General features: G+C 41.0%; 1 protein-coding gene across 1 annotated transcript in view; it reads right to left on the reverse strand.

Moving 5' to 3' along the window:
* Positions 1-25,674, reverse strand: part of TTC39B (tetratricopeptide repeat domain 39B) — a 136,263-nt gene that overhangs the window by 56,405 nt on the left and 54,184 nt on the right. Inside the window, exon 3 of the mRNA XM_060014764.1 lies at positions 11,544-11,639. Coding sequence (XP_059870747.1) covers positions 11,544-11,639 — 96 coding nt within the window. The remainder of the gene's footprint in view (positions 1-11,543; positions 11,640-25,674) is intronic.

A 25,674-nucleotide genomic window follows, 5' to 3' on the forward strand; every position in this document is an offset into this window, starting at 1 on the left:
GTCACTTACTAGCTGTGTCTCTAACCTCTGGGAACTTGACTTTCTCATCTGTAAAATGGGAACACCACCAACTACTTCATGGGGCTGTTTTGAAGATGGAACAAACTGACAAATAATGCTCATAGCAGGCACTTAGTAAATGACAGTCCCCCCATCACTCCAAAGATCACAAGTGTAGGAACTACATCTATTCATGAGTGGGAGCAGAGGTTATTTTGTTTTACTTTGATTATGTAGGGGTAAGAATGTATGTCCGTGGAAAACTGCATTGTCTAAAATCTAAAGAAGACGCTGCCAGGTTGTTTGTTTTTGATTCCACAGGAATTATCTTACAGCTCTGTAAATTATACGTAACTGATATCAATACAAAATAACTGTTATCTATAGACACGTGTTAAAAAAGAGACAACAGGCCCAGTCATCAAAAAAATCTACAAACAATAAATGCTGGAGAGGGTGTGGAGAAAAGGGAACCCTCTTGCACTCTTGGTGGGAATGTAAATTGATACAGCCACTATGGAGAACAGTATGGAGGTTCCTTAAAAAACTAAAAATAGAACTACCATATGACCCAGCAATCCCACTACTGGGCATATACCCTGAGAAAACCATAATTCAAAGAGTCATGTACCACAATGTTCATTGCAGCTCTGTTTACAATAGCCAGGAAAGCAACCTAAGTGTCCATCGACAGATGAATGGATAAAGAAGCTGTGACACATATATACAATGGAATATTACTCAGCCATAAAAAGAAACAAAATTGAGTTATTTGTAGTGAGGCGGATGGACCTAGAGTCTGTCATACAGAGTGAAGTAAGTCAGAAAGAGAAAAACAAATACCATATGCTAACACATATATATGGAATCTAAAAAAAAAAAAAAAAGGGTCATGAAGAACCTAGGGGCAAGACAGGAATAAAGACACAGACCTACTAGAGAATGGACTTGAGGATACAGGGAAGACACAGACCTACTAGAGAATGGACTTGAGGATACAGGGAGGGGGAAGGGTAAGCTGGGACCGAGTGAGTGGCATGGACATATATACACTACCAAACGTAAAACAGATAGCTAGTGGGAAGCAGCCGCATAGCACAGGGAGATTAGCTCAGGACTTTGTTACCACCTAGAAGGGTGGGATAGGGAGGGTGGGAGGGAGACGCAAGAGCGAAGAGATATGGGGATATATGTATATGTATAGCTGATTCACTTTGTTATACAGCAGAAAGTAACACACCATTGTAAAGCAATTATACTCCAATAAAGATGTTAAAAGAAAAGAGACAACAGGCGCAAAATGGAGTCATTTATGCTAAACCCCACCAGGACTTAAAGCTAACCTAATTACAGTTCCAACCTTCTCCAAGAATGTGACCTATAACCAGCCAACCTGGAATTTCCTGAACAGCACTTGGAAATCCACTGATAGACCCCTTCCACTCCCCTTAGGAGGGCAACCTAGCCTAAAACAATGCATTCTTTGCTATTAATTTCCTCTTTCCCCTGCTTCTTCTCTGCCTTGAAAAACCTTTCCTTTCCTGCAGCCTGAAGGAGCTCCTTTCTATTGCTAGATGGGATGCTGCCCAATTCACAAAGAGTTTAATAAAGACAATTAGATCTTCAAATTTAGTCAGTTGAACTTGTTACTTAACACAAGTAAATTCTGTCCTGGCCTTCAATCGACTTCCCTCCTCCACTGTGGAAGAAGCTAGTTTCGCCTGAATTTGCACATTCATTTCAACATTCCTTTACTCCATATAAATTTGTGCTGTTTTGATATCTCCTTCAAATCTGTTTTAACATCTGCCTAGTTCTCTCCCTGATTAATGAGTTAAGTAAAATTTTTAACATCTGTTCATTTTTACATCTGTATGAGTCATGATTTTACCCTTTTTTGAAACTCATGTTAATTATTTATGATTGATAGAAATTCTGCCCTTTAAAATGACAGCCATCTGTAAAATGTTTTGTGTAACAACATTTAACAAGAAAGTATGTCAGTAAGGAAATAAGCAGTACAATGATTCATTTCAAAGTGCTGAAAGTTGAATTTCTGTGCCACCATCCTCTCCATATTCATTTTTTAAGCAGGAAAACAAAAATCCCACTTCAGTTACTCATCTTCCAGAAGTGGGTTCTGAAGGTGCTGCAGGGAACCACCCACCCTCTGCCCCCAGGTCTTCTCATGGCTGGTTCCTTCTTGTTATTCAGATATCAGCTCAAAAAGCACCAACTCAAGACCTGCCTCGCTGACCTCAGCCCAACTTCTCTCATTGTTTTGTCTGCTCTATACCACTTATTACCATCCAAAATATCTTGTGCCTATATTTGTGGACCTGTTTGTCTTTGGCATCTTCCCTCTCTAGGATATAAATGCAAGGAGGTTGTTTTAGTCACTGTTATGCCCCCAGGGCCTTTGGTTGTATCTAGAACATACTACAACCCCATAAGTATTGTTGAGTGGCCGGATGCGTTGGGGGGATAGAGCGCTGCTCTGTGAGACGCTCAGAAACAGAATTCCTTATGCCTGGGACCTGAAAGCATCTCTCCTCCAGGGTGGTGCAGAAAGGAGACAAGCTCTTGGAAAAGGGGTTAGCTGGAGAGCTCATTTTGTGATGGTTAATTTTCTAAGGCAACTTGAATGGGCTAAGCGACGTCTACATAGCTGGTACAACATTATTTTTGGGTCTGTGAGGGTGTTTCTGGAAGAGATTAGGCTTTGAATTGGTGAACTGAGTAAAGCAGATGGCCTTCCCCAATGTAGGTGGGCATCAGCCAATCCGTTGGGGGCCAGGATAGAACAAAAAGGCAGAGGAAGGGGGAACGCGTGATCTCTTCTCTATCTGAGCTGGGACATCTATCTTCTCCTCTCTTGTGCTTCTGGTTACCGGGCTGTCGGGTTTCAACTGAACCGCGCCACCGGCTTTCCTGGTTCTGCAGCTTGCAGACAGCAGACCATGGAACATCTCGGCTTTGATAATCACGTGAGCCAATTCCCATGACAAATCAATCTCTCTTCTCTCTCTCTCTCTCTCTCTCTCTCTCCCCCATCTCGATATATCTCTTTCTATCTTCTTTCTCTGAAGAACCCTAATACTAACACAGAATTGCTCTGCCCTTAAGTTTCTAGTGAATGAAGAGGTCAAATACGAATGCTAGGAGTTCACAAACCTCTCTCATGAAAATTTTTCACAAGTAAATTGCTTAATACCTTCCATATCAGTCCAGCTCCAAATTTTGTCAGTGTTAGTTCCTGAGCATCTCTTGGATTTATCCTGTTTCACCTCCACTGCCTGCCAAGTTAGCTGTCATGTGCTGCCTGGTGTCTACAGACACATTTCTCCCCCTACTTCCTCCCCCTACCTGCCCCCCCGCAAGCAAATCTCTACCTAGAATTCACTCAGCTAATATTTATGGAGCTCTAACTACACACCAGACACTCTTCTAGGTGCTGGGAATACACACTGAGCAGACCCGTAGGGTTCCCGGCTGTGGAAGTGCTGCGGAGGGAGGGCTGACTTAAAACAAGGAGACCAGTAACTAAGATCATCTCATACTGGGATAAGTGGTCTGGGGAAGAAACTGGTTGGGGAAGGGGGTGGGGTGAGGCCCAACATTAATGAGGATGCTCATAGAAAGTTCTTGAAGAGGGTGACATCCAAGTGCTGCAGAATGGAGGCCGCCACGAGAATACCTGGGTTGAGGGGAGAAGGGAGGTTCTAAGCTGGGAATGCGGTGAGAGCAAGGCCGAGAGCGGGAGGAATGAGGACAGAAAGCAGGCACAGAACAGACACCATGGTGGCGGAGAAGATGGACTTTGTTTTGTTGTTTTTGTTTTAAATAGCAATGCTATTTTATTTTTTTAATTAATTAATTTACTTTTTTAAACATCTTTATTGCAGTATAATTGCTTTACAATGGTGTGTTAGTTTCTGCTTTATAACAAAGTGACTCAGCTATACGTATACATATATCCCCATATCCCCACCCTCTTGCATCTCCCTCCCTCCCACCCGAGAAGATGGACTCTATTCTAAGAACAAAAGGAAATTTTTAGCTCAGCAATGCCCACTCCCTCCCTCATCACCCCGTCCCTTCAACCATTAGGTGTTTCAGTGTTACCTCTCACCTGTTCTCTTAATTTCCACTCCCACCAGTTCTCTCAGAGTACAGCTCATCTTTTGTTACCAAGAAATGGGCTGACAACAGATACCAGTCCCCTTGCCACAGAAACAGCCACCTTTGCATCTCAGCTGGCCACACTGGCACCTGGGTGGATGCACTTGCAAGCCCAGCTCAGAGGGAGAAACAGAAGTGGGCGCTCGGCACCTCCAAACACAGTGAACTCAACCCTTCTAAGCGTTTTACTAACCTGTTCACATGAAATTAAGACCCCCTCCTCTCCAGAATACCAGTGCTACCATGTGTTCCACAAAGAATGACCAAGAGAGCAAGTGGAATCTCAGCTAGGACTTCTCACACATGTCTGGGGGTCAGCTGTTCTCTCCATTCCCGCTGCCGCCACATTAACTGAGACGATCACCACTTCAAGCCTGAATTCTGAAACAGTCTCCAAGAATGTCTTCGTAGTACCAGCTGTGCTTAAGCGGCTCTCAAACTTTAGCGTGCATTCAACTCACCAGAGGGCTTGTTAAAACAATACCACTAGGCCACACCACCAGAGTTTCTGACTCCGTAGGCCTGGGATGGGCTCAGCAAGCTCCCAGATAATACTAATTTTTCTGGGCACCACCCTCAGTCTATTCTGCCTAAAACAGATGTTCAATCACACTGCCCCCTTCAATCAAGGACCTAAAATGGCAGCCACACTTACTACATAAACCCTTCTGCTCAGCCTCATAACACCGGTCCAACCAGCCTAGAGTGATGAGTCTGACTATTTAAAAACAGCCAAGGGGGCTTCTCTGGTGGCGCAGTGGTTGAGAGTCCGCCTGCCGATGCAGGGGACGCAGGTTCGTGCCCCGGCCCGGGAAGATCCCACATGCTGCGGAGCGGCTGGGCCCGTGAGCCGTGGCCGCTGAGCCTGCGCGTCCAGAGCCTGTGCTCCGCAACGGAAGAGGCCACAACAGTGAGAGGCCCGCGTAACACAAAAAGAACAAAAAACAAAACAAAAAAAACCTTACTGGCTATAAGGGCAAACAGAAGTGAAAACTTAGCCCTTTGAAACATAAAGGTTATATTCCCTATAAGATAATCAACATGCCAGAATTTTATTATTTATGAAGATTTGAGGATGGGGGCAGGAGCGCAGGGAGAAGAGGGCCATTATGGATCAAGCCAGCAGCAGGCAGACAGGAATTCTGGGTTCTTTGCTAAGTGCATCCAGAAAAAGTTTCTACTGCATTCAAGAGCCCAGGAGCCCCTTTGCTTCAAGACCCTCCATCAAAAATTTCTTATTGTGTACTAATTCCACTAAAACTGTGGTCCCAGATAACCTGAGCTCAGACTCGCAATGCCATTTTCAGTTATTTACCTGGAGATGTTGTTTCTGTCCTCTGAGAACTCACAATTTATACTGATGCTATGTTGGGTAGAGAGGTAACTGGTGACTTTTTTTCTCTTCTTTCTATATTATTTAAACTCTGTTCATGTCACTTTTATGATGAAATTTTGATTTATAAAGATTTTAAAACATAAAAGTAGTGTTATAAAGAAAAAAGTCTCATCTCCACCAATTCCCAGCTCTGAAGCCTTGAACAGCCCACCTTACCTCCCTAAGTTTCCGTTTCCTTATCTGTATGATGGGGATAGTCAAGCCTGCTGTTACTACTTTATAAGGTAGTTATAAAAATCAGGTATGCTCATGGAAATAAAAATATAAGCACTTATATATACTGAGGCATTAGTATAATTATCTAAGAGTGTCAAACTGCCCAACCTTGCCTGATAAGAACCACATACACACTCATACTTTATGACCTGGCGAAGCTTCTCCACACTTTGCACATAATCTAATGACCCAATATTAACCCTATCTGCTTCATGAGAACTGTTGCTTAAAGGCAGAGAGGGGATTTTTATGATTTGTGTTAAAATGAATAGAAGTCTAAAAAACCAATATATAATAATGCTGTACTTCTAAGTTCCTTGCCTCTTTTACTTGATAAATCAATTATTTAAAATAAGTGCACACCCAATCGAATAGTTAACACTTTTAAACTGTCCAAATGCATCTCTAATACGAACTTAATTTTAAATCCACTTCTATGTAATAAAGGATCAATAGTAATAGGTAAGCATTATGAATGTTGATGGAGCTATCTAGGAAATTCACAGATGAGTTAGAAAGTTAACAGCTGTGAGGGAGGAATAGTTCCTCCCACGCCTCAGATTTCCCTGAGGCGGGCCTTGGCTGGATAACACTCCTCTGCATAACACTCGCACCTCTGCATTCCTCTTCTAGGAGGGGAGTTACCTGACTGGGCATAAGTGACCTGGCCCCCTTCCTATAGGGAGAGTGGGTACATTATAATCTATACTTTCCCCAGTGCGGTGAGCTAAGAAGGGCAGGTTCTACCCCACAACCCTCACCATCCTCACCAGGGAAGCTTGCAGTATAGCACCTGAAGTTCATTCAGAGGTGTGTCAAAAGCCCATTTCTCCAGGCATCTAATCTACATCCTCCAATACAGTCTTTAAGAATAATAAAGCTGAGAGTCTGATCTCTATTGATCTGACCCCTTTACCGATATCTCAGCTGGCTCTAGACTTAGGCCAAAAAGAGACAGTTCTTTCAAAGAAAGAACTAAACACTTAAGATTTATAGGCACAGAATGGTAGCAGGGTCAGGGTTTACTCTTCAGAGACCTTTAACAACGTGTGTGGGAGTACTCAGGGTTCTTTCCCAGGCAAATCCAAGATCGCATCTGTACTCAAGAACTCCTGGCCAACATGCGTCAGGCCTATTGATTCAGCTGTGTGGAGCCCAGAGGTTCAAGGAGCACGCACAGCTGGACAACCAGACTACAGAGACCCCCAGTACAACTCATTAACTACCCAAGGGAGAGAAGGGACCCAGTAAGCTCACAATCTGTGGTAGGCTGTGTAGACTTTTAGGCAAGTCACTTAATCTCTCCAACTCTGTTCCCTCATCTAGAAAAGGGGTATGAGGATATGACAATATCTACTCAACAGGTATTAACATTGCTGTTAGAAAGAGCAACAAAGAAGATATAAGGTCAAAATGCTCCTAAATAATGCATTTAAAGGAATAGGGAAATACTATTATTTTTTAAAAGAATAAACGTGCCTAGTCTTTCCTCCTGAATCACATGCTCATCATTCAGAACCAAACAGGACAGCAGAGCTCTGATCAGGAGCCACCCCTATGTGCCACAGTGCTTCATGTCATGTCTATTTTAGTAGATCTGTTAACTAACAGCAAGGGTGGTGTTTTTTGTTTTAGTTTTTTTTTATGAATTATTTGTGTATTTATCTTTGGCTGAGTTGGGTCTTCGTTGCTGTGCGCGGGCTTTCTCTAGTTGTGGCGAGCGGGGGCTACTCTTCGTTGCGGTGCATGGGCTTCTCATTGCGGTGGCTTCTCTTGTTGCGGAGCATGGGCTCTAGGCGTGCGGGCTTCAGTAGTGAGGCTCACGGGCTCTAGAGCACAGGCTCTGTAGTTGTGGCACACGGGCTTAAGTTGCTCCACGGCATGTGGGATCTTCCCGGACCAGGGCTCAAACCCGTGTCCCCTGCATTGGCAGGCGGATTCTTAACCACTGCGCCACCAGGGAAGCCCAAGAGTGGAGTTTTTAATCAATTGTTCCTAAAAAGCACTTAGTCTTCAAAACCAGAACATGATACATCAAATTCCTTTAAATTACCTGTGCTTATTGCCTTTTCCTCCTATCCTGATTTATTAATAAATACAATTATAATAAGCTGCTCTTTAATAGCCCATTGGTATGGTAATAATTTAACCTTTGCCCAATCATCTCTAATAAAACTTATTTTGAAGTGGCTTCTTTTTAGCAAAGATTGCTAACTCCCCCTGGTTTTTCTTACTAGTGAATGTGCTGGTCAACCATAAACAACGAAGAAGAAGCTCCTTAGGGTAATGCCTAGTGAGTCAGAAAGAAGCAAGGAAGTACAGCAAGAAGGTGAGATGCACACAAAAACCCTGTCTCAGCTTTCCTGAACTCAGTCCAGAGGTTTCCTTCTCAAGCTAGGAAGGATTTTTCCAAGACGAGATGATACACATGTCTTAATAGCATGGGAAATGTACCTAGTACCTAAGACAAAAAGGAGGTCAAAGAAAACTAGGATGAACTCTATATAATAATGTCTGGGTTAACTATCCTGCATTTCTTTTTTCTTTCACTATGGTAGCACACACATAATTAAAAATTTACCATCTTAACCATTTTTAAGTGTACAGTTTAGTAGTGTTAAGTATCTGTACGTTGTTGTGCAACTAACCCCCGGAACGTTTTCATCCTGCAAAACTGAAACCCTATACCCTTTAAACAGCAACTCCCTCTATGCGGCATTCTTGACTAAACAATCCAAGAGAGGGTCCCTCTTTTCTCTCACAAGCCTCTAGTCAAATTTTGCCCATAACCTTAATGATTTAGCCATTTGAAAATCTCATCCTACTAAACAGTCTTTAGAACTCAGGCTTCCGGGTGACCAGAACTCCTTGCATAACTCTGGGATTCGCATATGCCAGCTTTCGTCAGGTAATAATTAAAGCTACCAATGGTCTGTGCCCATGCTGAGCTATGATCTAGGCTTGATAAGTGAAGTATTAAAATGTCTGTAAATGGGTTTCCCTGGTGGAGCAGTGGTTGAGAGTCCGCCTGCCGATGTAGGGGACACGAGTTCGTGCCCCGGTCCAGGAAGATCCCACATGCCGCGGAGCGGCTGGGCCCGTGAGCCATGGCCGCTGAGCCTGCGCGTCCGGAGCCTGTGCTCCGCAACGGGAGAGGCCACAGCAGTGAGAGGCCCGCGTACCGCAAAAAAAAAAAAAAGAAAGAAAGAAAAAAAAAAAGAACCCATGGTTGTCAAAGCACTTTGTAAGACTAAACAGATGAGAGGGATTACAACCAGGGAAGCAAATGGGTTCATCATTAAAGATGCTCTGGCCAGGAAATGAGGAGATGGAGCATCAAGATGCAGATCAACCACTGCCTGGCTGAGGCACCTTGGGTATGTCACCTGCCATCCAGGATTGCTCGTTTGTGAAATAGTGACTAAACTCCCTCCTTGACTGCCTCACAGCTTTGTGTGGAGGAGCAATACACCGGGTGTCAGTGGAGCAGTCACATGGGGAGTATACATTAGCTAGGGCGCCATTATGCTCTATGCGGTCTAACTACCCACAGACTTGCTCAAGTTAGAAGCATTGCTCAACTTTGCAGATGTCCTTCTGGGCTGCTTCACAATAAATTTACAAGTGCTTGTTTTTACAAATGCATTAGAAGACCTGTTGATTGAAAGGCAGAGTAGGAATTTTTATTGTTTCATTTTTTTAAAGAAAAATCTTAATTTTAATAATTTAATTTTAAAACGAAACCTACAAATGCTAATACTATACTTCTTACGTTTCCCTCCTGTTTCTTCCTTTATATGTCTTTAAACCTTTTCCTCTCTGCCCTCTTTCCAACTCAGAAAACGCACAAATCTCACTCATTTCTACTTAAAGTAAAACCAGCCAAAAAGATAACTTTCGATTTTGTTTTCTCTCCTGAACTTCTCCCACTCCTTCTCTTCATAGGCAAAAGCTTCAAAAAAGAGTTGACTCTCACTTTCCCTACTTCCCCTCCTCCCATTCATCTTCCACTGCAGCCTGGCAAGGAACCCTCTAAGCTAAAGGTCTATGATGACCTAACTACAAAATACAAAGGATGCTTTCCAGCCTTTATCCACGTAGACCTCTTTGCAACACCTGGCTCTGCTGACCTCATTCCAGAACTCACCCCTCCCCAACCCCTTGCCCACCTTGCAGCTACCATCTCATTTAATCGTCCTGTCCCTCAAACCTCCATAGCTCTGCATGAAATCATTCCATTAGCTGCTCCTTCAATGTCTGTGTTCATGGGGCTTCCTTCCTTCACTCTCTTCTCATTTGTTTTGCTCTCTCTTGGAAAGAGCACGTACAGTTCATGCCTTCAGAACTACACATATGCTGAAAATTCCCAGTCTACCGATACAACCCAGAGCTCTCTCTGAATGCTATGCCCTTAATTTATCACTGCTTTCAGTAATATTTTTTAAATTTATTTTATCCCAGCTTTCAAACTCAGCATTATATAAATGTTGATGCAGTGGTTACCTAGGAAACTATCAGATCAGTTAGAGGACAACTATGAGGGAGGAATACATGTTTCTGAAGATAGCTCAGATTTCCATGAGCAGAGACATATGAAATCAAAAAGTAGTGTGGAAAATAAACGCCTTCAGATCCTGAGAAGTTATTTTCAACTTCATCTCCATTCCTCAATCCTTATAAATATTGCACCGCTTCCTTATATTGTGAGGGTTGAGTCCTAAGACAAACCGCCAAGCCCATGAGTATTGTGAACATACTCAAAAGTAGCTGAAATTTCAAATGCAAAATCTAAAAGGCCGAAGACGTGCTGTATAAAGTTTAATAAACCCGTAAGGATAAATGGAAAGCACTTTTTCATGGTATAAAATAAAGCTTTAACAAAGTTGCCTTAATAACCGAGAAAGGAACAACTTACATATTCAAAAAGTGACAACTGGCTAAAATAATTCTAAAATGGGCGTAAAGGAACAGTACTTAGCAATCAAATATGATATTATAAAACACATTCAGTGGAAAGGAAAAATGTCACGATGTATTATGCTTTGAAGTGGGTTACCAAACAGTAAAATTAATATGATCCCAATTTAGAAAAAAAATTAATATCTCTATATATGAAGAGAAAAAGAAAGAATACACACCCAAAAAACAGTTATGGTGATGGTAATACATATTTTATCTCTCCTTTGTGCTTTTGTATATTTCCTGAATTTTCTATGACAAATGCTTCTTAAATGCACTTTTCAGCCAAAGTTACAAGAAGAATACAATTGGAAAAACAATCACAATACAATGTTCAATGAAAAAGGTATGGCTACATCTATATCAAGGAGCACATGCCTAGAGAAAAGACTGGAATGAAATATACCAAAATTCTAACAGTGCTCATAATTCTTCTTTCCTCCATCTTGCCCGATGCTTGGCAATATGGTTACATTATTTCATAATAAAATAAATGGTTAAAATTTTAAAAGATAAAAAAAGGCTCAAGAGGGAGTTGTACCCCAAGAGTTGAATTTGGTTTTGTTTCTGCTTTTATGTAACAGGGTGACCTACTCACTAAATCCCTTAGGAGCTCTGAGACTCCTTCCCTAATTTGTACAATGGGCACTTATACCTGCCCAGGCCTCTCTCCACCCTACCCATTAGTAAAACACAAAGCTCTATCTAACATCAACACTGCAATTTACCCAAGGGTTGGACTGCTCTCCCCAGTCCCCCAGGAACACCCGCACCCCCCCCCTTTCCTGACCTTTTCACATTAGATGTTCGGTGCTGTCCGGATGCCTGTTTTGTATCAAACGATGAGAAGTGTTGGCTGCTTGTTGCCATATCTACACGAGAAGGCCTATTAATAAAAAGGCAGTGAGGTTGTTACTTCTTTGTCTTACAGGAAAAGTCTACATAGATTAAAGTATACAACACAAGTCCTTCAATTATTTATATTATCTCACTTCCATTTCTTATCAGTTTTGAAAATCAAATAGCAGAATCCACTCAGTTACATGGTGAATATTCCTGAAATACAGCCCCAATAAAATAAACTTATTTTTCTTTATATTCCAGTACACAAAAAAGAAATTAATGAAATCACCCCCCAAAACTCTCCACCCAAAGATAACATTGTAGCTTGTATATATCCTTCCAAATCTTTTCCCTATCTATCTGTCTATATTTTTCTTGATTGAAATGGAATATTACTGTAGGGGAGGAAAAAGTTTTTGTCAACCCTCTTAGGGTCACTGGCTGGGTCTGGAAATTAAACTGACAAAGACAGATCAACAAGAGAAAAGCACACAAAGTTAATTGAATGGTTACATGTACGTGAGAACCTTCATAGGACAATAAAGACCCAAAGAAGTGAGCAGAGCAGAAATCTTTTATACCTTTCTGACAAAGAAACAATACATTTGTCAAGAATTGGAAAAACAAATGGTGAAGGCCTAGGGGTAAATGGTGAAGGAATAGCTTGGAATAAATAAGGGTTAATTTAACAAGATTTGTCTGCAGACTCTGAGCTGTACGAGTCTGTCTCCAGTAAAAACAGAATTTATGTCCCACCTTTAGATAGAAAGAGGGAACTTTTTCAGTGTTTACTGCTTCCTGATTGCCTTCAGCTCAAAATGATTTTTATGTCAAAGAGGCATACATATTTTGGGATAACATATTCTGGTTTCCTTTATTATATGCTTACTTTATCCTGAATCTTTTCTTCTCAACAAATACAGAGTTGCTCTTTCATAGCTAGTGTCCACATAGCAGTCTACTGAATAGAGGTAACATAATTTGTTACCTATCCCTCATTTTGAGGCATGCTAGTTGCTCCCAATGTTTGGCAATTATCAATACAAATAATACTGCAATAAGCCCCTTTACTCACTTGCCTGATTATTTCCTAAGGATAAATTCTGGAGTGAAAGGGCAAGTATTTTGTAAAATATCTTATGTTTTAAAAACTGCCTTGTTTCCCATTATATATTCATACCACAGAATGCTGAGGTAACATAGAGGAGCTGGAGACCAATCTGGTTTGCAGAATCTTAGGCCACATTTTGACCTAGATCTACCGCAGAGACACACGCAGAGGCAAGCCTACTGGAGAGAAGGAAACTTCCATAGAGCTTAAGAATAAGCTCTGCCCTGTATATAACAGAATCGTCAACCTCCCACTGACGATTCACCTTAACTGTCCACAGCCATAGAGGAGAGAGGAAAGGGTTGTTGACCATCCCTTTAGGAAAGCTTCTTTTTTTTAAAATTCTAAGATGTCAATGCCCTTATTGTACATTAAGTGGAGTATGATTATATTCTACCTTCAGACTTCCCAATACCCGGTAATATTTTATATTCAACATTCATCTTTTCTTGAACACGTCAAGTTTCCTAAATGTCATATATCAGCTTAGGGGAAAATCAAGGTTCTTTTCACAAGGGTGGTTGGGTGTGGGTGATGGGAGAAAAGAAAACGCCACGGTTAAGTGGAAATGTAGCTTGAAGGCATGTTATTTTCTATCACAAGAACTTCTTACCAGGAGAATGGAGGAAGCCCTAAGCACTTAGGTAAACAAGACTCCAGGGTACTGACTGACATCTCAGTTTACAAGCAGGGAAAGAGGAATAAGATAGATTCAAAGGGCTGTCTAGCCTTTCGGACCATTCTTGCCTATCTGTTCCCTTACAGATTCATTTATAAGGGCTAGAAAAATATGTTCTCTGAAATGTATATAAAAATGTCCCCATTTCTCATTTGCCTTATCTTTAATTTTAAAATTCTCCCCAATATTGAAATTTTTATATAATCAAAATTAATATTTCCCTTTAATATTTCTGATTTTGAGGGCATACTTAGGAAAACCTCCCCTCCACAAAGATTATATAACATAATTTTACCATGCTGCTTATTTTTTTAATATTTAATGTTGATCCATTTATAATTTGAGTATATGGTACAAGATAGTGCTGTGCATTTTTCTTAATCTTTTGCTATTTTTCCCAAGATAATTTTTAAAAACCTGTATCTTTACCCCAATGATTTGACATACCATATATATAAAACACTAAATTAATTAAGTTCTGCTAAAATCAAGTCTGTTGTGTCAGGTAACTGTTGCATGTTTCAAAGCTACAATTATAGCATCTTTACCAGGCAGAAAACACTTAAATTTAGCAGAACTTAATAATTATTAATAAAACAATACTAGATACTTTTTCATTTTTCTGGGGTACAAAAGTTTAGTTTTTTATGCTTTTCTATACATGTACATTAAGTCCCAGAAATTCTACAGTATTTTAAAACTCATATTAGTATCACAATAAGTACATCATGCTACAAACTGATTTTTTTATTCAGTTTTTTTTATAGACCTAATTCATTCACTTACTAGATAGTAAACTACTATCTAGTATTTTATCAAGAACCTATTTTCCCCTTTTTTATGAGAAATGCTTAAATACATAGAGGAAATAATTTAACACACAAGTATATCTAGAATCCACTTTTGTGTACAGTGTGATCTAAATTTAATTGTTTCCCCTATGGATAGGCAATTATCTCAACAGCAATGAATAACTCATCCTTCAGCTACTCAGTAGCTTTGAAATAAGATTTAAAAAAAATGATTGCATGCCCACTCAATGCCATCTTGGAGCACTGTCTAACAGGCCCACCCAAGGAATATTTCATTCTATAAGGGATATATCCTTGTTTGACTTGCTATTTTCTACTGATTAAGGTCTATATTCTATAAAATAATATGTTAACTTGCAGATTTTTTTGGTCTGGTACATATGCAAATAATTTGGTATGGTTATGGTTTTATTGCCTTGTAGGAGATTAACCAGTTTTGTATATAACAAATCTTATTCAAACATTTTTCCTTCAATTCCCCAAATGCTCTTGGAACAGTTTCACCATCTTGATGATTTCCTCATTGATAAGTAAATGTTTGACATGCGTTCACGCTAAAATTATCACACTCCAACATAATGAATGACGCTGTTATCTCTAACCCAGGGCAGGTTTTCATACATGTACAGGGCAGTTTCAGGCACTCTTTGGATCCATTCACTTATTTGCCTCTGTCTGCACCATTCACACAACTTTCATTAGCTTGGCTTTATTAGATCCTATATGACAATGGGCAAGCCCTCTACTTTATTAAATGCTCTTTGGGGGAGGGGGGGTGTCTGGGACTACTATTGCAACTTCATTCTTATTTACAAGTTTTAGAATCAGTTATTGTAAAGTTCCAAGAAAAGTCCTGCTGAGGTTTTGAGTGGGACTTCATTATATTTTCAGAGATTTTGCAGAGAACTGTAAACTTTACAATATTATATTTTCCACATCTATACACATTTATTCAGGTCTTCTCTTACTTCCTTCAATAAAGGAAGGAAATATACATAACACACTGCACTGAGGTACGTGTACCCTTGCAAAGACGCCATGCTAGATGTTCCTTATATTGCTTTAGTTTTAGAAGGTGTACCACCAAAGCAAGCACAGTTAGTAAAATTTTAACTGAAAAAAATGACTTGTCTGTTCCACTTCTGAGCATAACCTAGACGTTAAACTCAAACGTCAGGAAAAAAAATGTATTTTTAGCTAGAGAAAACTATTGTTATTGGGTTTATAGAGGCTAAGAAAAACAGTACCTCGTATTTCATTTACAGGTATAGGTATGCTAGAAAATGTGTCCTTATTTTGCCCTGATTTTACTTCTTTAATTTCTGTACGTTTTTAAACAGCTTTACTGATACATTATTCACAGACCATACAATTCACTCACTTAAATTATACAATGTTTTTTAATATTCATAGATAGTATGTCACTTTCACCACAATCTAATTTTACATCTTGTCACCCAAAAGATACTCTATATCCATCCACCAGCAATCGCTTCGCATGTCCCTCCACCTCTAGCCCTAACAAACCACTAATTTACTTCCTGTATGTACACATTTGCCTATTCTGGATGTTTTATATTAATGAAATTATATAATATGTGGTCTTTCATGACTGGTTTTTTTCACTTAGCATAATGTTTTCAAGAGTCATTTGAGCTGTTGCATGTATCAATACTTCATTCCTTTTTACTGCCAAATAGTAATCCATTGCATAGATATAACACACTTCCTTTGTCATTTCATTAGTTTATGGGTATAAGGGTTATTTCCACTTTTTGGCTATTATGAATAATGCTGCTATTAATATTCATGTACGAGTTCTTTTGTGGACATATACTTCATTTCTCTTGGTATATAACCAGGGGTGGAATTGCCGAATCCTATGGTAACTCTATGTTTGACATTTTGAAGAGCTGCCAGACCATTTTCCAAAGTGACTGTGTGATTTTACATTCCCACCAGTAATGTATGAAAGTTTCAGTTTCTCCACATCTCGGACAACACGTGTTACTGTCCATCTTCGGGGGTGTGATGGTATCTTACTGTGGTTTTGATTTGCATTTGTCTAATGACTGGTACTGAGTATCTGCTTAGCTACATATTAACCATTTGTACGTCTTCTTTGGAAAAATGCCTGTTCAGGTTCTTTGGCCATTTTTTGATTGGGTTACTTGCCTTTTTATTATCGAGTTTCATACTGCTCTAATTTTTAATCACTAGGTAGAACTATTCTCAGATGAAAAGCTTACAGCTTCATTTTTTATACTTTTTCTCTCATTCAAATCATAGTTAGCAGAATCAATTCAAATTTAATTTCCCCCAATAAATCCGATACAATGAGCTATGTTCCTGCACGATGAAATATAAGCTAGCCCATTTAAAAAAGAAATAAAATAAAATTTCAAAAATTAATAAAAAGACACTTAATATCTTTGAGGCTTTTTCATCAAAGTTAAAATCTCTCTTTAGGGGACGAGAGAAATGCATGAAGAAAGACCAGTGAGTGTGCTCCAGGAGGCACCATTATGAAACCTACAGTTGGAATGGCGCTCACTGGAGCTATGACACAGGACTCCAGCGGCACCACCAACAGATTTCCAGGAAACCTACTGCTTCATATTATTGCCCATATGACCAACCTGTCTTTCTTACCAAAGAAAACTGCTCATCAGACCAAATTCTGTCCCATGGATGATGTTTTCAAATAGCCATTCTCATGGCCAACGATCAGAGGAAAAAGGGAGGTGCTACTCCTACTGCTGGGAGAGCAGAACAGCCCAGAAATTACCAGGCACTCCCCAAATACATGTTACTGTCAACTTCACCCCCTCGCCTGCTATGCTATAAGAATCAAAGGAAAGGGGCTTCCCGGTCGCGCAGTGGTTAAGAATCCGCCTGCCAACACTGGGGACACGGGTTCGAGCCCTGGTCCGGGAAGATCCCACAAGCCACAGAGCAACTAAGCCCGTGCGCCGCAACTACGGAGCCTGCAAGCCATAACTACTGAGCCCATGCGCCACAACTGCTGAGCCTGCGAGCCACAACTACTGAGCCTGCGGGCCACAACTACTGAAGCCCGTGTGCCTAGAGCCCATGCTCCGCAACAAGAGATGCCACCGCAATGAGAAGCCCGTGCACCGCAACAAAGAGTAGCCCCCGCTCGCCACAACTAGAGAAAGCCCATGTGCAGCAACGAAGACCCAATGCAGCCAAAAATAAATTAATTAAAAATAAATAAATTTTAAAAAAGAATCAAAGGAAAGAAATTTCAACATTTTTTTTTTTTTTTTGCCATACTAGTCCTATCCTTTAGAGGGAAGATCTAAAAAGCTGAAAAATGCCAAAGGGCAAGCACCAACACAGGATATAATTATTCTATTAGGTGAGATACTAGTGAATTTATAAACTAGATAAACTACCCCTAAAAAATTCGTGCTTAGACTTATTAAAAAAGGCTTCCTCGATCAAAATTATAAACCTTCATATTATCTGAAGGACTTGGGTGGTTTTTACATTCTTTGTGCTTTTCCATAAAAGGAAGAGCTCAAGGAGGTGGAGAAACTTAACTTGGAAGAAAGAAGGGTTAGAGGAAAGCAGAGAAAAAGAAAGAATATGAGAGCTATTTCCAGACACTTCCCTCCCTTGTTCACTTGGAAGGTTCCAATTCATCCTTCTAGATCAGCTTCTCTGGAGATGTATCCTACTCCCAAATGATTCAGAAAAATACATAATAGTGAGTATACAGACAGAGAATAATACACAAATGTAGCAAAATGTTAAAAAGGGATTCAGGGTATAGAGAAGTTCTCTGTATTATTCTCATACCTTTACTCTTAAGTATGGAGTTACTGCAAAATAAGATGTTTTTAAAAGACAGCTCCTGTAGCAAAAGGCAGAGAACAGAGATTAAATAGGAGTGGCCACTAGGCCTCTGGCACCTGTGGACCAGCCAACACCAGTGGAGAATGCCAAGCCCTTGGGGTCATGGGCACACCAACAGGTCCAGCCATCAGAGGTGCTTCGGAAGCAGAGGCAGCAAGGACAGAGCTCACTGCAAAAATAGCCGATGAGACTTCAACCAGAGAGCAACACCCAGACCAGGGCTCCATCCCTGTGTCACTTCCTCCTGCCTCCAGAGGCCATCCGGGAAGGAGGAGAGGGAGGGGGAACCTTTGAGAAGGGAGATGTCAGCCCGATGCAGAGTTTAAGTTTTTACTTGTCTGGGCATTTACCTCTCCTACTCCCCCAAGAAAATCTGAGTCCCTCCGAAAGAGGCTTTCTGAATTTTGAACAGATGATGTCATCTTTAATTGACAACTTAATGGTTTTTTCCCCATCCTCAAGGGAGATGAGAGTTCCAGGGCAAAGTGAGGACAGGTGAAAAGAATAAAAGTTCATTTCTGGATAAAAGAGAAAGCATGCCCAGACCCTACTTACTAAGAAAATGGAGGGTGGGACTTACTGTCTTTTTAGAAAAAATAAAGTACCCCAATAGATGCTGTTTTTCTTGCCCAGAGCCACAGCAAATCACTGACAGAGTTGGAAACTAAAATCAGAGCCTGTATCTTTTCAGCTTCTTTCCTTAGGCAAAGCAAACTGTACTCCACGTTATTTAAAACAAGTAACAATAGAATGTTAGTTGGCAAGAGATACACACGGCACCTGTTTCATTTTGCTGGGGTTTTTTTTTTACTCATTTTTCTAAATTTAAAAGAAAATCCCTTCCCTACTGGAAGGTTCTCTTATTTCTAGTGGAAAATTTCTACCTAATCTTTTAACTATCCTTCTTCAGTTCCCTACTGTAGTGCGAATTAGGAGAAAGCATGCTGCAACACAGGCAGAATGCTGGATTCTACCCTAGCTGTGCAAGCAGTGTGACTATGGACCAATCATTCACCTCTGCCAGGGGCTGGGGGTGGGGTGAGTAGGAAGCAGGGAGGCTACTGTTTAACGTGTGTAGAGCTTCCATTTTACAACATGAAAAGACTTACAGAGGTGAATGGTGGTGATGGTTGCACCACATTATGAATGTATTTATTAATACTACTGCAGTGGTGGTTATGACGGTTAAAGTTTATGTTACATGTATTTTACAACGATAAAAACAAAAACAACAAAAATGGGGGACTTCCCTGGTGGCACAGTGGTTAAGAATCCACCTGCTAATGCAGGGGACATGGGTTCAAGCCGTGGTCCGGGAAGATCCCGCATGCCGCGGAGCAACTAAGCCCGTGTGCCACAACTACTGAGCCTGTGTGCCACAACTACTGTAGCCCGTGTGCCTAGAGCCTGTGCTCCACAGCAAGAGAAGCCACCGCAATGAGAAGCCCAGCGAAGAGTAGCCCCCATTCACCACAACTAGAGAAAGCCTGTGCACAGCAACGAAGACCCAACGCAGCCATAAATAAATAAATAAATTTATTTTAAAAAAAAAGGGGGGGGGAAAGCAGCACACACACAAAAGCCAGAAGAGGGCTAACAATACATTTGTCCTGTCTACCTCACAGGGATGCTCTGCAGAAGCAATGCATTCCATTTTGTAAAATCACTTTTTAAACTGGAACATGACATAAATGTGGTGCTGATGTTGTTAGAAGAGTTAAGTGATTGGGGCCAAGAACTTCCCATTAGACAGACCACTGCACTCCTGCTACTCAGCAGTTCAAGTTTCCCTCAGTCACAGCCAGAGGCCACTTGGTGGCACTTCGCCACTTTCCTTAGTCCCTCAAAGGAGGGATGCAGACCCTTTTCAGGATGCAGAGCAAATGGAGGTTTTCAGCATAACACTGAATGGGGGTAACTGTTTATCATTTCTTTTAAAACACCACCTAAAACAAAGATTAGCAAAATAAGAAATTTCTAAAAAGCAATGGTGAAAACAAGCTTTCCTTTCATTTGTCTCATGATCCATGAAGGAAAGAAAAATTAAGGCTACCCAAAAGTTTTCCAGGCTAGATAATGTGTCTTTCCTCTGGGTTCCATGGTCAGAATTTAAAACTCATCATAGTGGGCTTCCCTGGTGGCGCAGTGGTTGAGAGTCCGCCTGCCGATGCAGGGGACACGGGTTCGTGCCCCGGTCCGGGAAGATCCCACATGCCGCGGAGCGGCTAGGCCCGTGAGCCATGGCCGCTAAGCCTGCGCGTCCGGAGCCTGTGCTCCGCAACGGGAGAGGCCACAACAGTGAGAGGCCCGCATACCGCAAAAAAAAAAAAAAAAACTCATCATAGTATGATGAATGGTCTACTTTTCAGTTGCTGTGAGTAGCTTACAAGCTTTTTAAGGACAGGGACTCTCTTAGCCCAGAGAAGCTCAATAAAGTTTTGGTTGAATGAATGACATTTGTATTTATTCTATATCTGTTAGCACCCTTGTGCCAAACACAATATCAATACCTGGCATTTTATGTCATTTATGTAGATCACGGAAAGTATCCATGAATATCATGGAGTCCTCATTCACAAGCAAGCAGCTATCAGTAAATATTACGGCTTCCCCCACAAACATCTATTAGAGGAGACAAGCAAAACACAAGGGGAAACATACAAATACTCAGGTAATTAAGCACCAAAGTTTAATTTTCTTTAGCTCTTCAATGTGTGGCTGTTTTCACAGTGGTGTACTGTATATATTCATATTCAGCCTGTAGTACCAAGTGGGCACATAAAATGGTTTTGTTATACAGGGATGATATTGCCTTTAAAAATAGCTAATATTAAAGATGGGTGATGGCACATAATGCTGTATATTAAGGCCCAGTTTGCTAGCTCATGGCAAGGCTCAAATTCTGACCCATCCAGTAAGCTAAGAAGATAATGACTACAGCCCCAAACCACAAGAGAAAGTCAAGTCTGGGTCCCACACTTCCCTGGTTTCTAAAATATAGTCACCTGTAACGACGTGAAATAAGATATTCTATAACCCACTAATCTAAAATGATCACCAAAGAAATCCATTCATACCACTTGAATGGTCACTAAAGACTTTCCACACCGGGTATTCCCTGGTAGCACAGTGGTTAAGAATCTGCCTGCCAATGCAAGGGGCATAGGTTCGAGCCCTGGTCGGGGAAGATCCCACAAGCCATGGAGCAACAAAGCCCATGCACCACAACTACTGAGCCTGCGCTCTAGAGCCCGTGAGCCACAACTACTGAGCCCACGTGCCTAGAGCCCGTGCTCAGCAACAAGAAAAGCCACTGCAATGAGAAGCCCACGCACCGCACCAAAGAGTAGCCCCTGCTTGGGGCAACTACAGAAAGCCTCGCGCAGCAACAAAGACCCAAGGCAGCCTAAAATAAATAATTTTTTAAAGAAAAGACTTTCCACACCTGTGAACTGATGAACTATCAAAAGAAAAACAAGCTATGAATGAAACTCATGTCAAACTCTTGTTCGTATAATCTCCCTATAGATGCAGTCTTGCCCCTTCTGTCTTTCCAAAGATATAAGTGTAAATTTTGTGTTGAAAAGTAGAAAGCAAGTCAAAACGATAGGAAGATGTCTGAGCATGAGGTCAAAAAACCTATAAGCATTTTTCATATGCAGAGGGCACTGCGACTTTATTAAAAAAGAGAGGGGGCTTCCCTGGTGGCGCAGTGGTTGAGAGTCCGCCTGCCGATGCAGGGCACACAGGTTCGTGCCCCGGTCCGGGAGGATCCCACATGCCGCGGAGCGGCTAGGCCCGTGAGCCATGGCCGCTGAGCCTGCGCATCCGGAGCCTGTGCTCCGCAACGGGAGAGGCCACAACAGTGAGAGGCCCGCATACCGCAAAAAAAAAAAAAAAAAAGGGAGGGGTCTGCCTACATTCCCCCAATCAACCCATGGCTAAGAGACACACTACAACAGCCTGTAGGAGCACAGATCGGCCAACTTTTAGCACCATGGAGTCACAGTCAGCACTCTGAATTACTTTGGGCAACTGATTTAACATTTTCCCACCTCGTTTTCCTTCTCTGTAAAAGGGGAGATCAATTAACACGGTTGTTATTTAAGATACAAAGACAGACTTTCTGTGGGTACCGGACCTGACACAGAAGACATTTTAAAAAGGATCTAATCCATTTCTTCTCCACTAAGATATGAAAACGATGACACAGCAAAAAGCTGCTAAACCTCCCTCACTGCTTTGTTCAGGAAACCACACAGAGCCTCAAAATCCCTTATCTCATGACAGGCCTCAGAGACTTCTGCTAATCAAATGAGAGATTTGATGCAAAAAATGGGAGATTAAAAACCATACAAAGTCACAAGTGGGTTATAATCTTATAAATTTGTTTATGATGTACTGGGTTGGAAATCAAAACGTATTTTCCATAAAAACAACGATTGATATATATCTATACCAATATATATCTCTATGCATGCGTTGTGTGTGTGTGTGTGTGTATATATATATATATATATATATATATATATACACACATGCATATATCTCTATGTACATTCATATGTATATGCACACAAATATGTTACATTCTCTACCTAAGCCATCAAAGCCTATTTAAGCCCTAAATTATAAATAACTGGCCAGAGTCTTAAGAGTCAGGAGCGAGACGACTTCACCACTCATACTTTAGTGACACTTCAGTGGCTCATCATGGCCCTTGCCACAGTTTCTTGGCAAGGTACCCTTGGTACCTGTCTTTCTCTAACCAGACTATCCTCACTAGAACTGCAGGCCTCTCAAGCTTCTTGGCAAACCCTGAAGAGACCACAGTGAAGGGGATCAGAGTATGTCACCCCAAAATATATCATTTTCACGTAAAGATTATTTTGAGGTGAAGGCAATTAGCTCTCTGCTCTCTTCCTTTCTATCTAAAATCAGGGTATCAATTTCCTTTTGTAATGATGTCTCCCTCTCCCACACCAGGAAGAAAACTAGTCCAAAGATAACTCTTATCACCTGAGAGGACTCTTAGCTGCATAAAAAACTTACTAAACAATTCTTCTCTAACATACATTTTCTAATCATCTTCCCATAACTTACCCTCATCCAGAAGCCCCCCAAACTCTTTTATTTAGCTTCTTCTCCACACTTCATCATTCTTTGTTTAGATGGTAAATAAGCCCCCAATTTTAACCACCTCCTTGAGGCACATTTCTTTGTGAACTTTCATATGTGCATATGCAATTAAACTTGTTTTTCTCTTCCCTTGCTAATCTGTCTTTTATCCATTTAATTTGCAGGGCCCCAAGCATGAACCTAAGAGAACAGAGGAGAAAGTTTTCCTCTTTTACAATGGTCTCTCATATCTCAGGGTCTTTGCCCTAATAAACTCTGCTGCTACACCTGATTGCCACTAGTATCTAGCAATAACAGCCTCAATTCAGACATCCCCTCCTCCAGAAAGCCCCACAAGGTCAGCATCTCTCTGAACTCCTGCCATCACCCAGGTGTAGGTTGGTCATCCCTCATCTTTGCTCCCACAGAACCCTGACCTTCTCCATACTACAGAGTTTATCCCATTACATCCCAGTAACAGTTTCTTGAATAAACTGAAGTGCCTGAATGAATATTAATAACCCAAGATATCTGCTCTGTTTTCTTTAAAAAAAAAAAAAAGAAGTCCTACCTAGTTCACTCTCAAGTAGTAACCATCTGGCAGCACAGGGAGACCCCTGAATCGGGGCTGTCTGGGCTACCAGGGGTGGTTCTTCAGAGCCAAGACCAGACAAACACTTTACAGGTTCAGGTTCTTATTGCTACTATCTTGTTTTTGTTTTATTTTGTTTTGTTTTGTTAATTTGGTTGGTTGGTTTGGGTCTGTTGTTTGCTCTTGATTCTGGTTTTGATTTCTTAGTCTATATCTTTCCAGATACTGCAATGGAGTGAATGGTGACTAGGAAATCTAGCTACTGGCCCCATTTTAACTACTGTATGATCTCTATCTTCGCTCTCCCCAATCTGTAAATTGAGGGGGTAGTCTAAGAATGGCCCCTAAATCTCACTGCCCATAGTCCTCAGGGACGCCTGTAATAAACACAGTTCTCCCTCCAGAGCTCAGATAACTCTAATAAGCAGCCAGGTTTGGGGACCACTGGAAGGGGCAGAGATGGGAAGTCAAGTCACATCTGGGATCGAGTTCTAATTCCTCCACTCACTTCCTGTGTGACCTTCAGCAAATTACTTAACCTCTCTGCAACTCCATTTACTTGCTTGTTACGGCAGAGATAGTAACTACTTTATAGGATTGAAGGGAAGATTGATGCACACAGAGAGTACCAATTGATGGCTGGCCCACCGCAGATGATCAGTAAATGGTACTGAGGCCCCTTCCCCCTCAGGTGTATTCTCATGGCATCCTATCATTTCTCTGCCACGGCCCCTAAGAGCTTCCAGAGGGCACGGTATCTCTGTCTTACTCTCCACCCCACCCCCAGTGCCCAGCACAGTGCCTATGGCAGTGCCCAGCATTACAGCACACACTCAGTATTTACTGAATAACATACTAGAATATACTAACATAACCAATTTCCCTCCCTCTCTCAATAGACTAGACTGTGACCTCCTCCAAAGCAGGGCTTGTTCCTTATTTACTGATCTAAAAACCAGCACTTAATAGAGTACCTATCACATGCTTGTTGAACTAATTCAATTATTTTCAAAATCTCTTTCCAGGTCAAGCATACCAAGGATCTGTGGCTCCAGAAGATCTGGGGCAGAATTACATGCAAGTATTTGTATGTCTTTAATATAAATATTTGGCTGCAAAGTACCAATACTTCTACAGTTGAAAAATTACAACACATATAATGAAATAATTAGGTAGTTTCTGAATGTTCCCCTCACCTGCTAATAGTATCTGCTCCACGAGGGCAGATATAATATCTCGTTCAGCATCATGTCCCCAAAGTCTGGCAAGAGCTTTGTGACAAATGTAAACGTTCGTTTGTTAATGAATGAATGAATGAATATAAGTTCTTTACCAGTCTAGGTAAGGCAGAATTTCCTATTTTTAGGACTCTTTCCTCATTGAATTCAAAGTTGCTGCATTTAGGAATGACAAAATGTTTAAAAATAAAAACAGCAGATGTTTGATCTCTGGGTGGTAGAGAGTTTCTTTTTTAAAATCCTTGATTTATTTTTTATGCTGCAGGAAATCAATCAAAGTACTAACACCCAAAAAAACTCACATAATATATTCTGCATCTACAAAGACAACTGTTAACAGTTGGTATTTAAAAGTATTTTGATTACTGATCTCTGAACTTAACTTTTAGAAATCGTTTTAGCCAATGTGATTTTAAGATAAAGGAATGAGATCAGGAACCAAATGATCTGGATCAGATCACTAAAATAATAAGACTTTCATGTAACAAAGACCAATCAAGAACATATGGGGGTTATCAAGGGAACCAAAATCTAACCTCTCTCTTTACAAACGGTTCAAAATTGATTCAATAAAAATTCAGCAAGGATACAGTTCTAGCCTCCAGTGTATTCCGAAGGGGACACAATGACTAAGGACAGATGTTTA

The sequence above is a fragment of the Delphinus delphis genome, chromosome 6, assembly GCF_949987515.2.
Source record: "Delphinus delphis chromosome 6, mDelDel1.2, whole genome shotgun sequence".
NCBI classification, from domain to species: domain Eukaryota; kingdom Metazoa; phylum Chordata; class Mammalia; order Artiodactyla; family Delphinidae; genus Delphinus; species Delphinus delphis.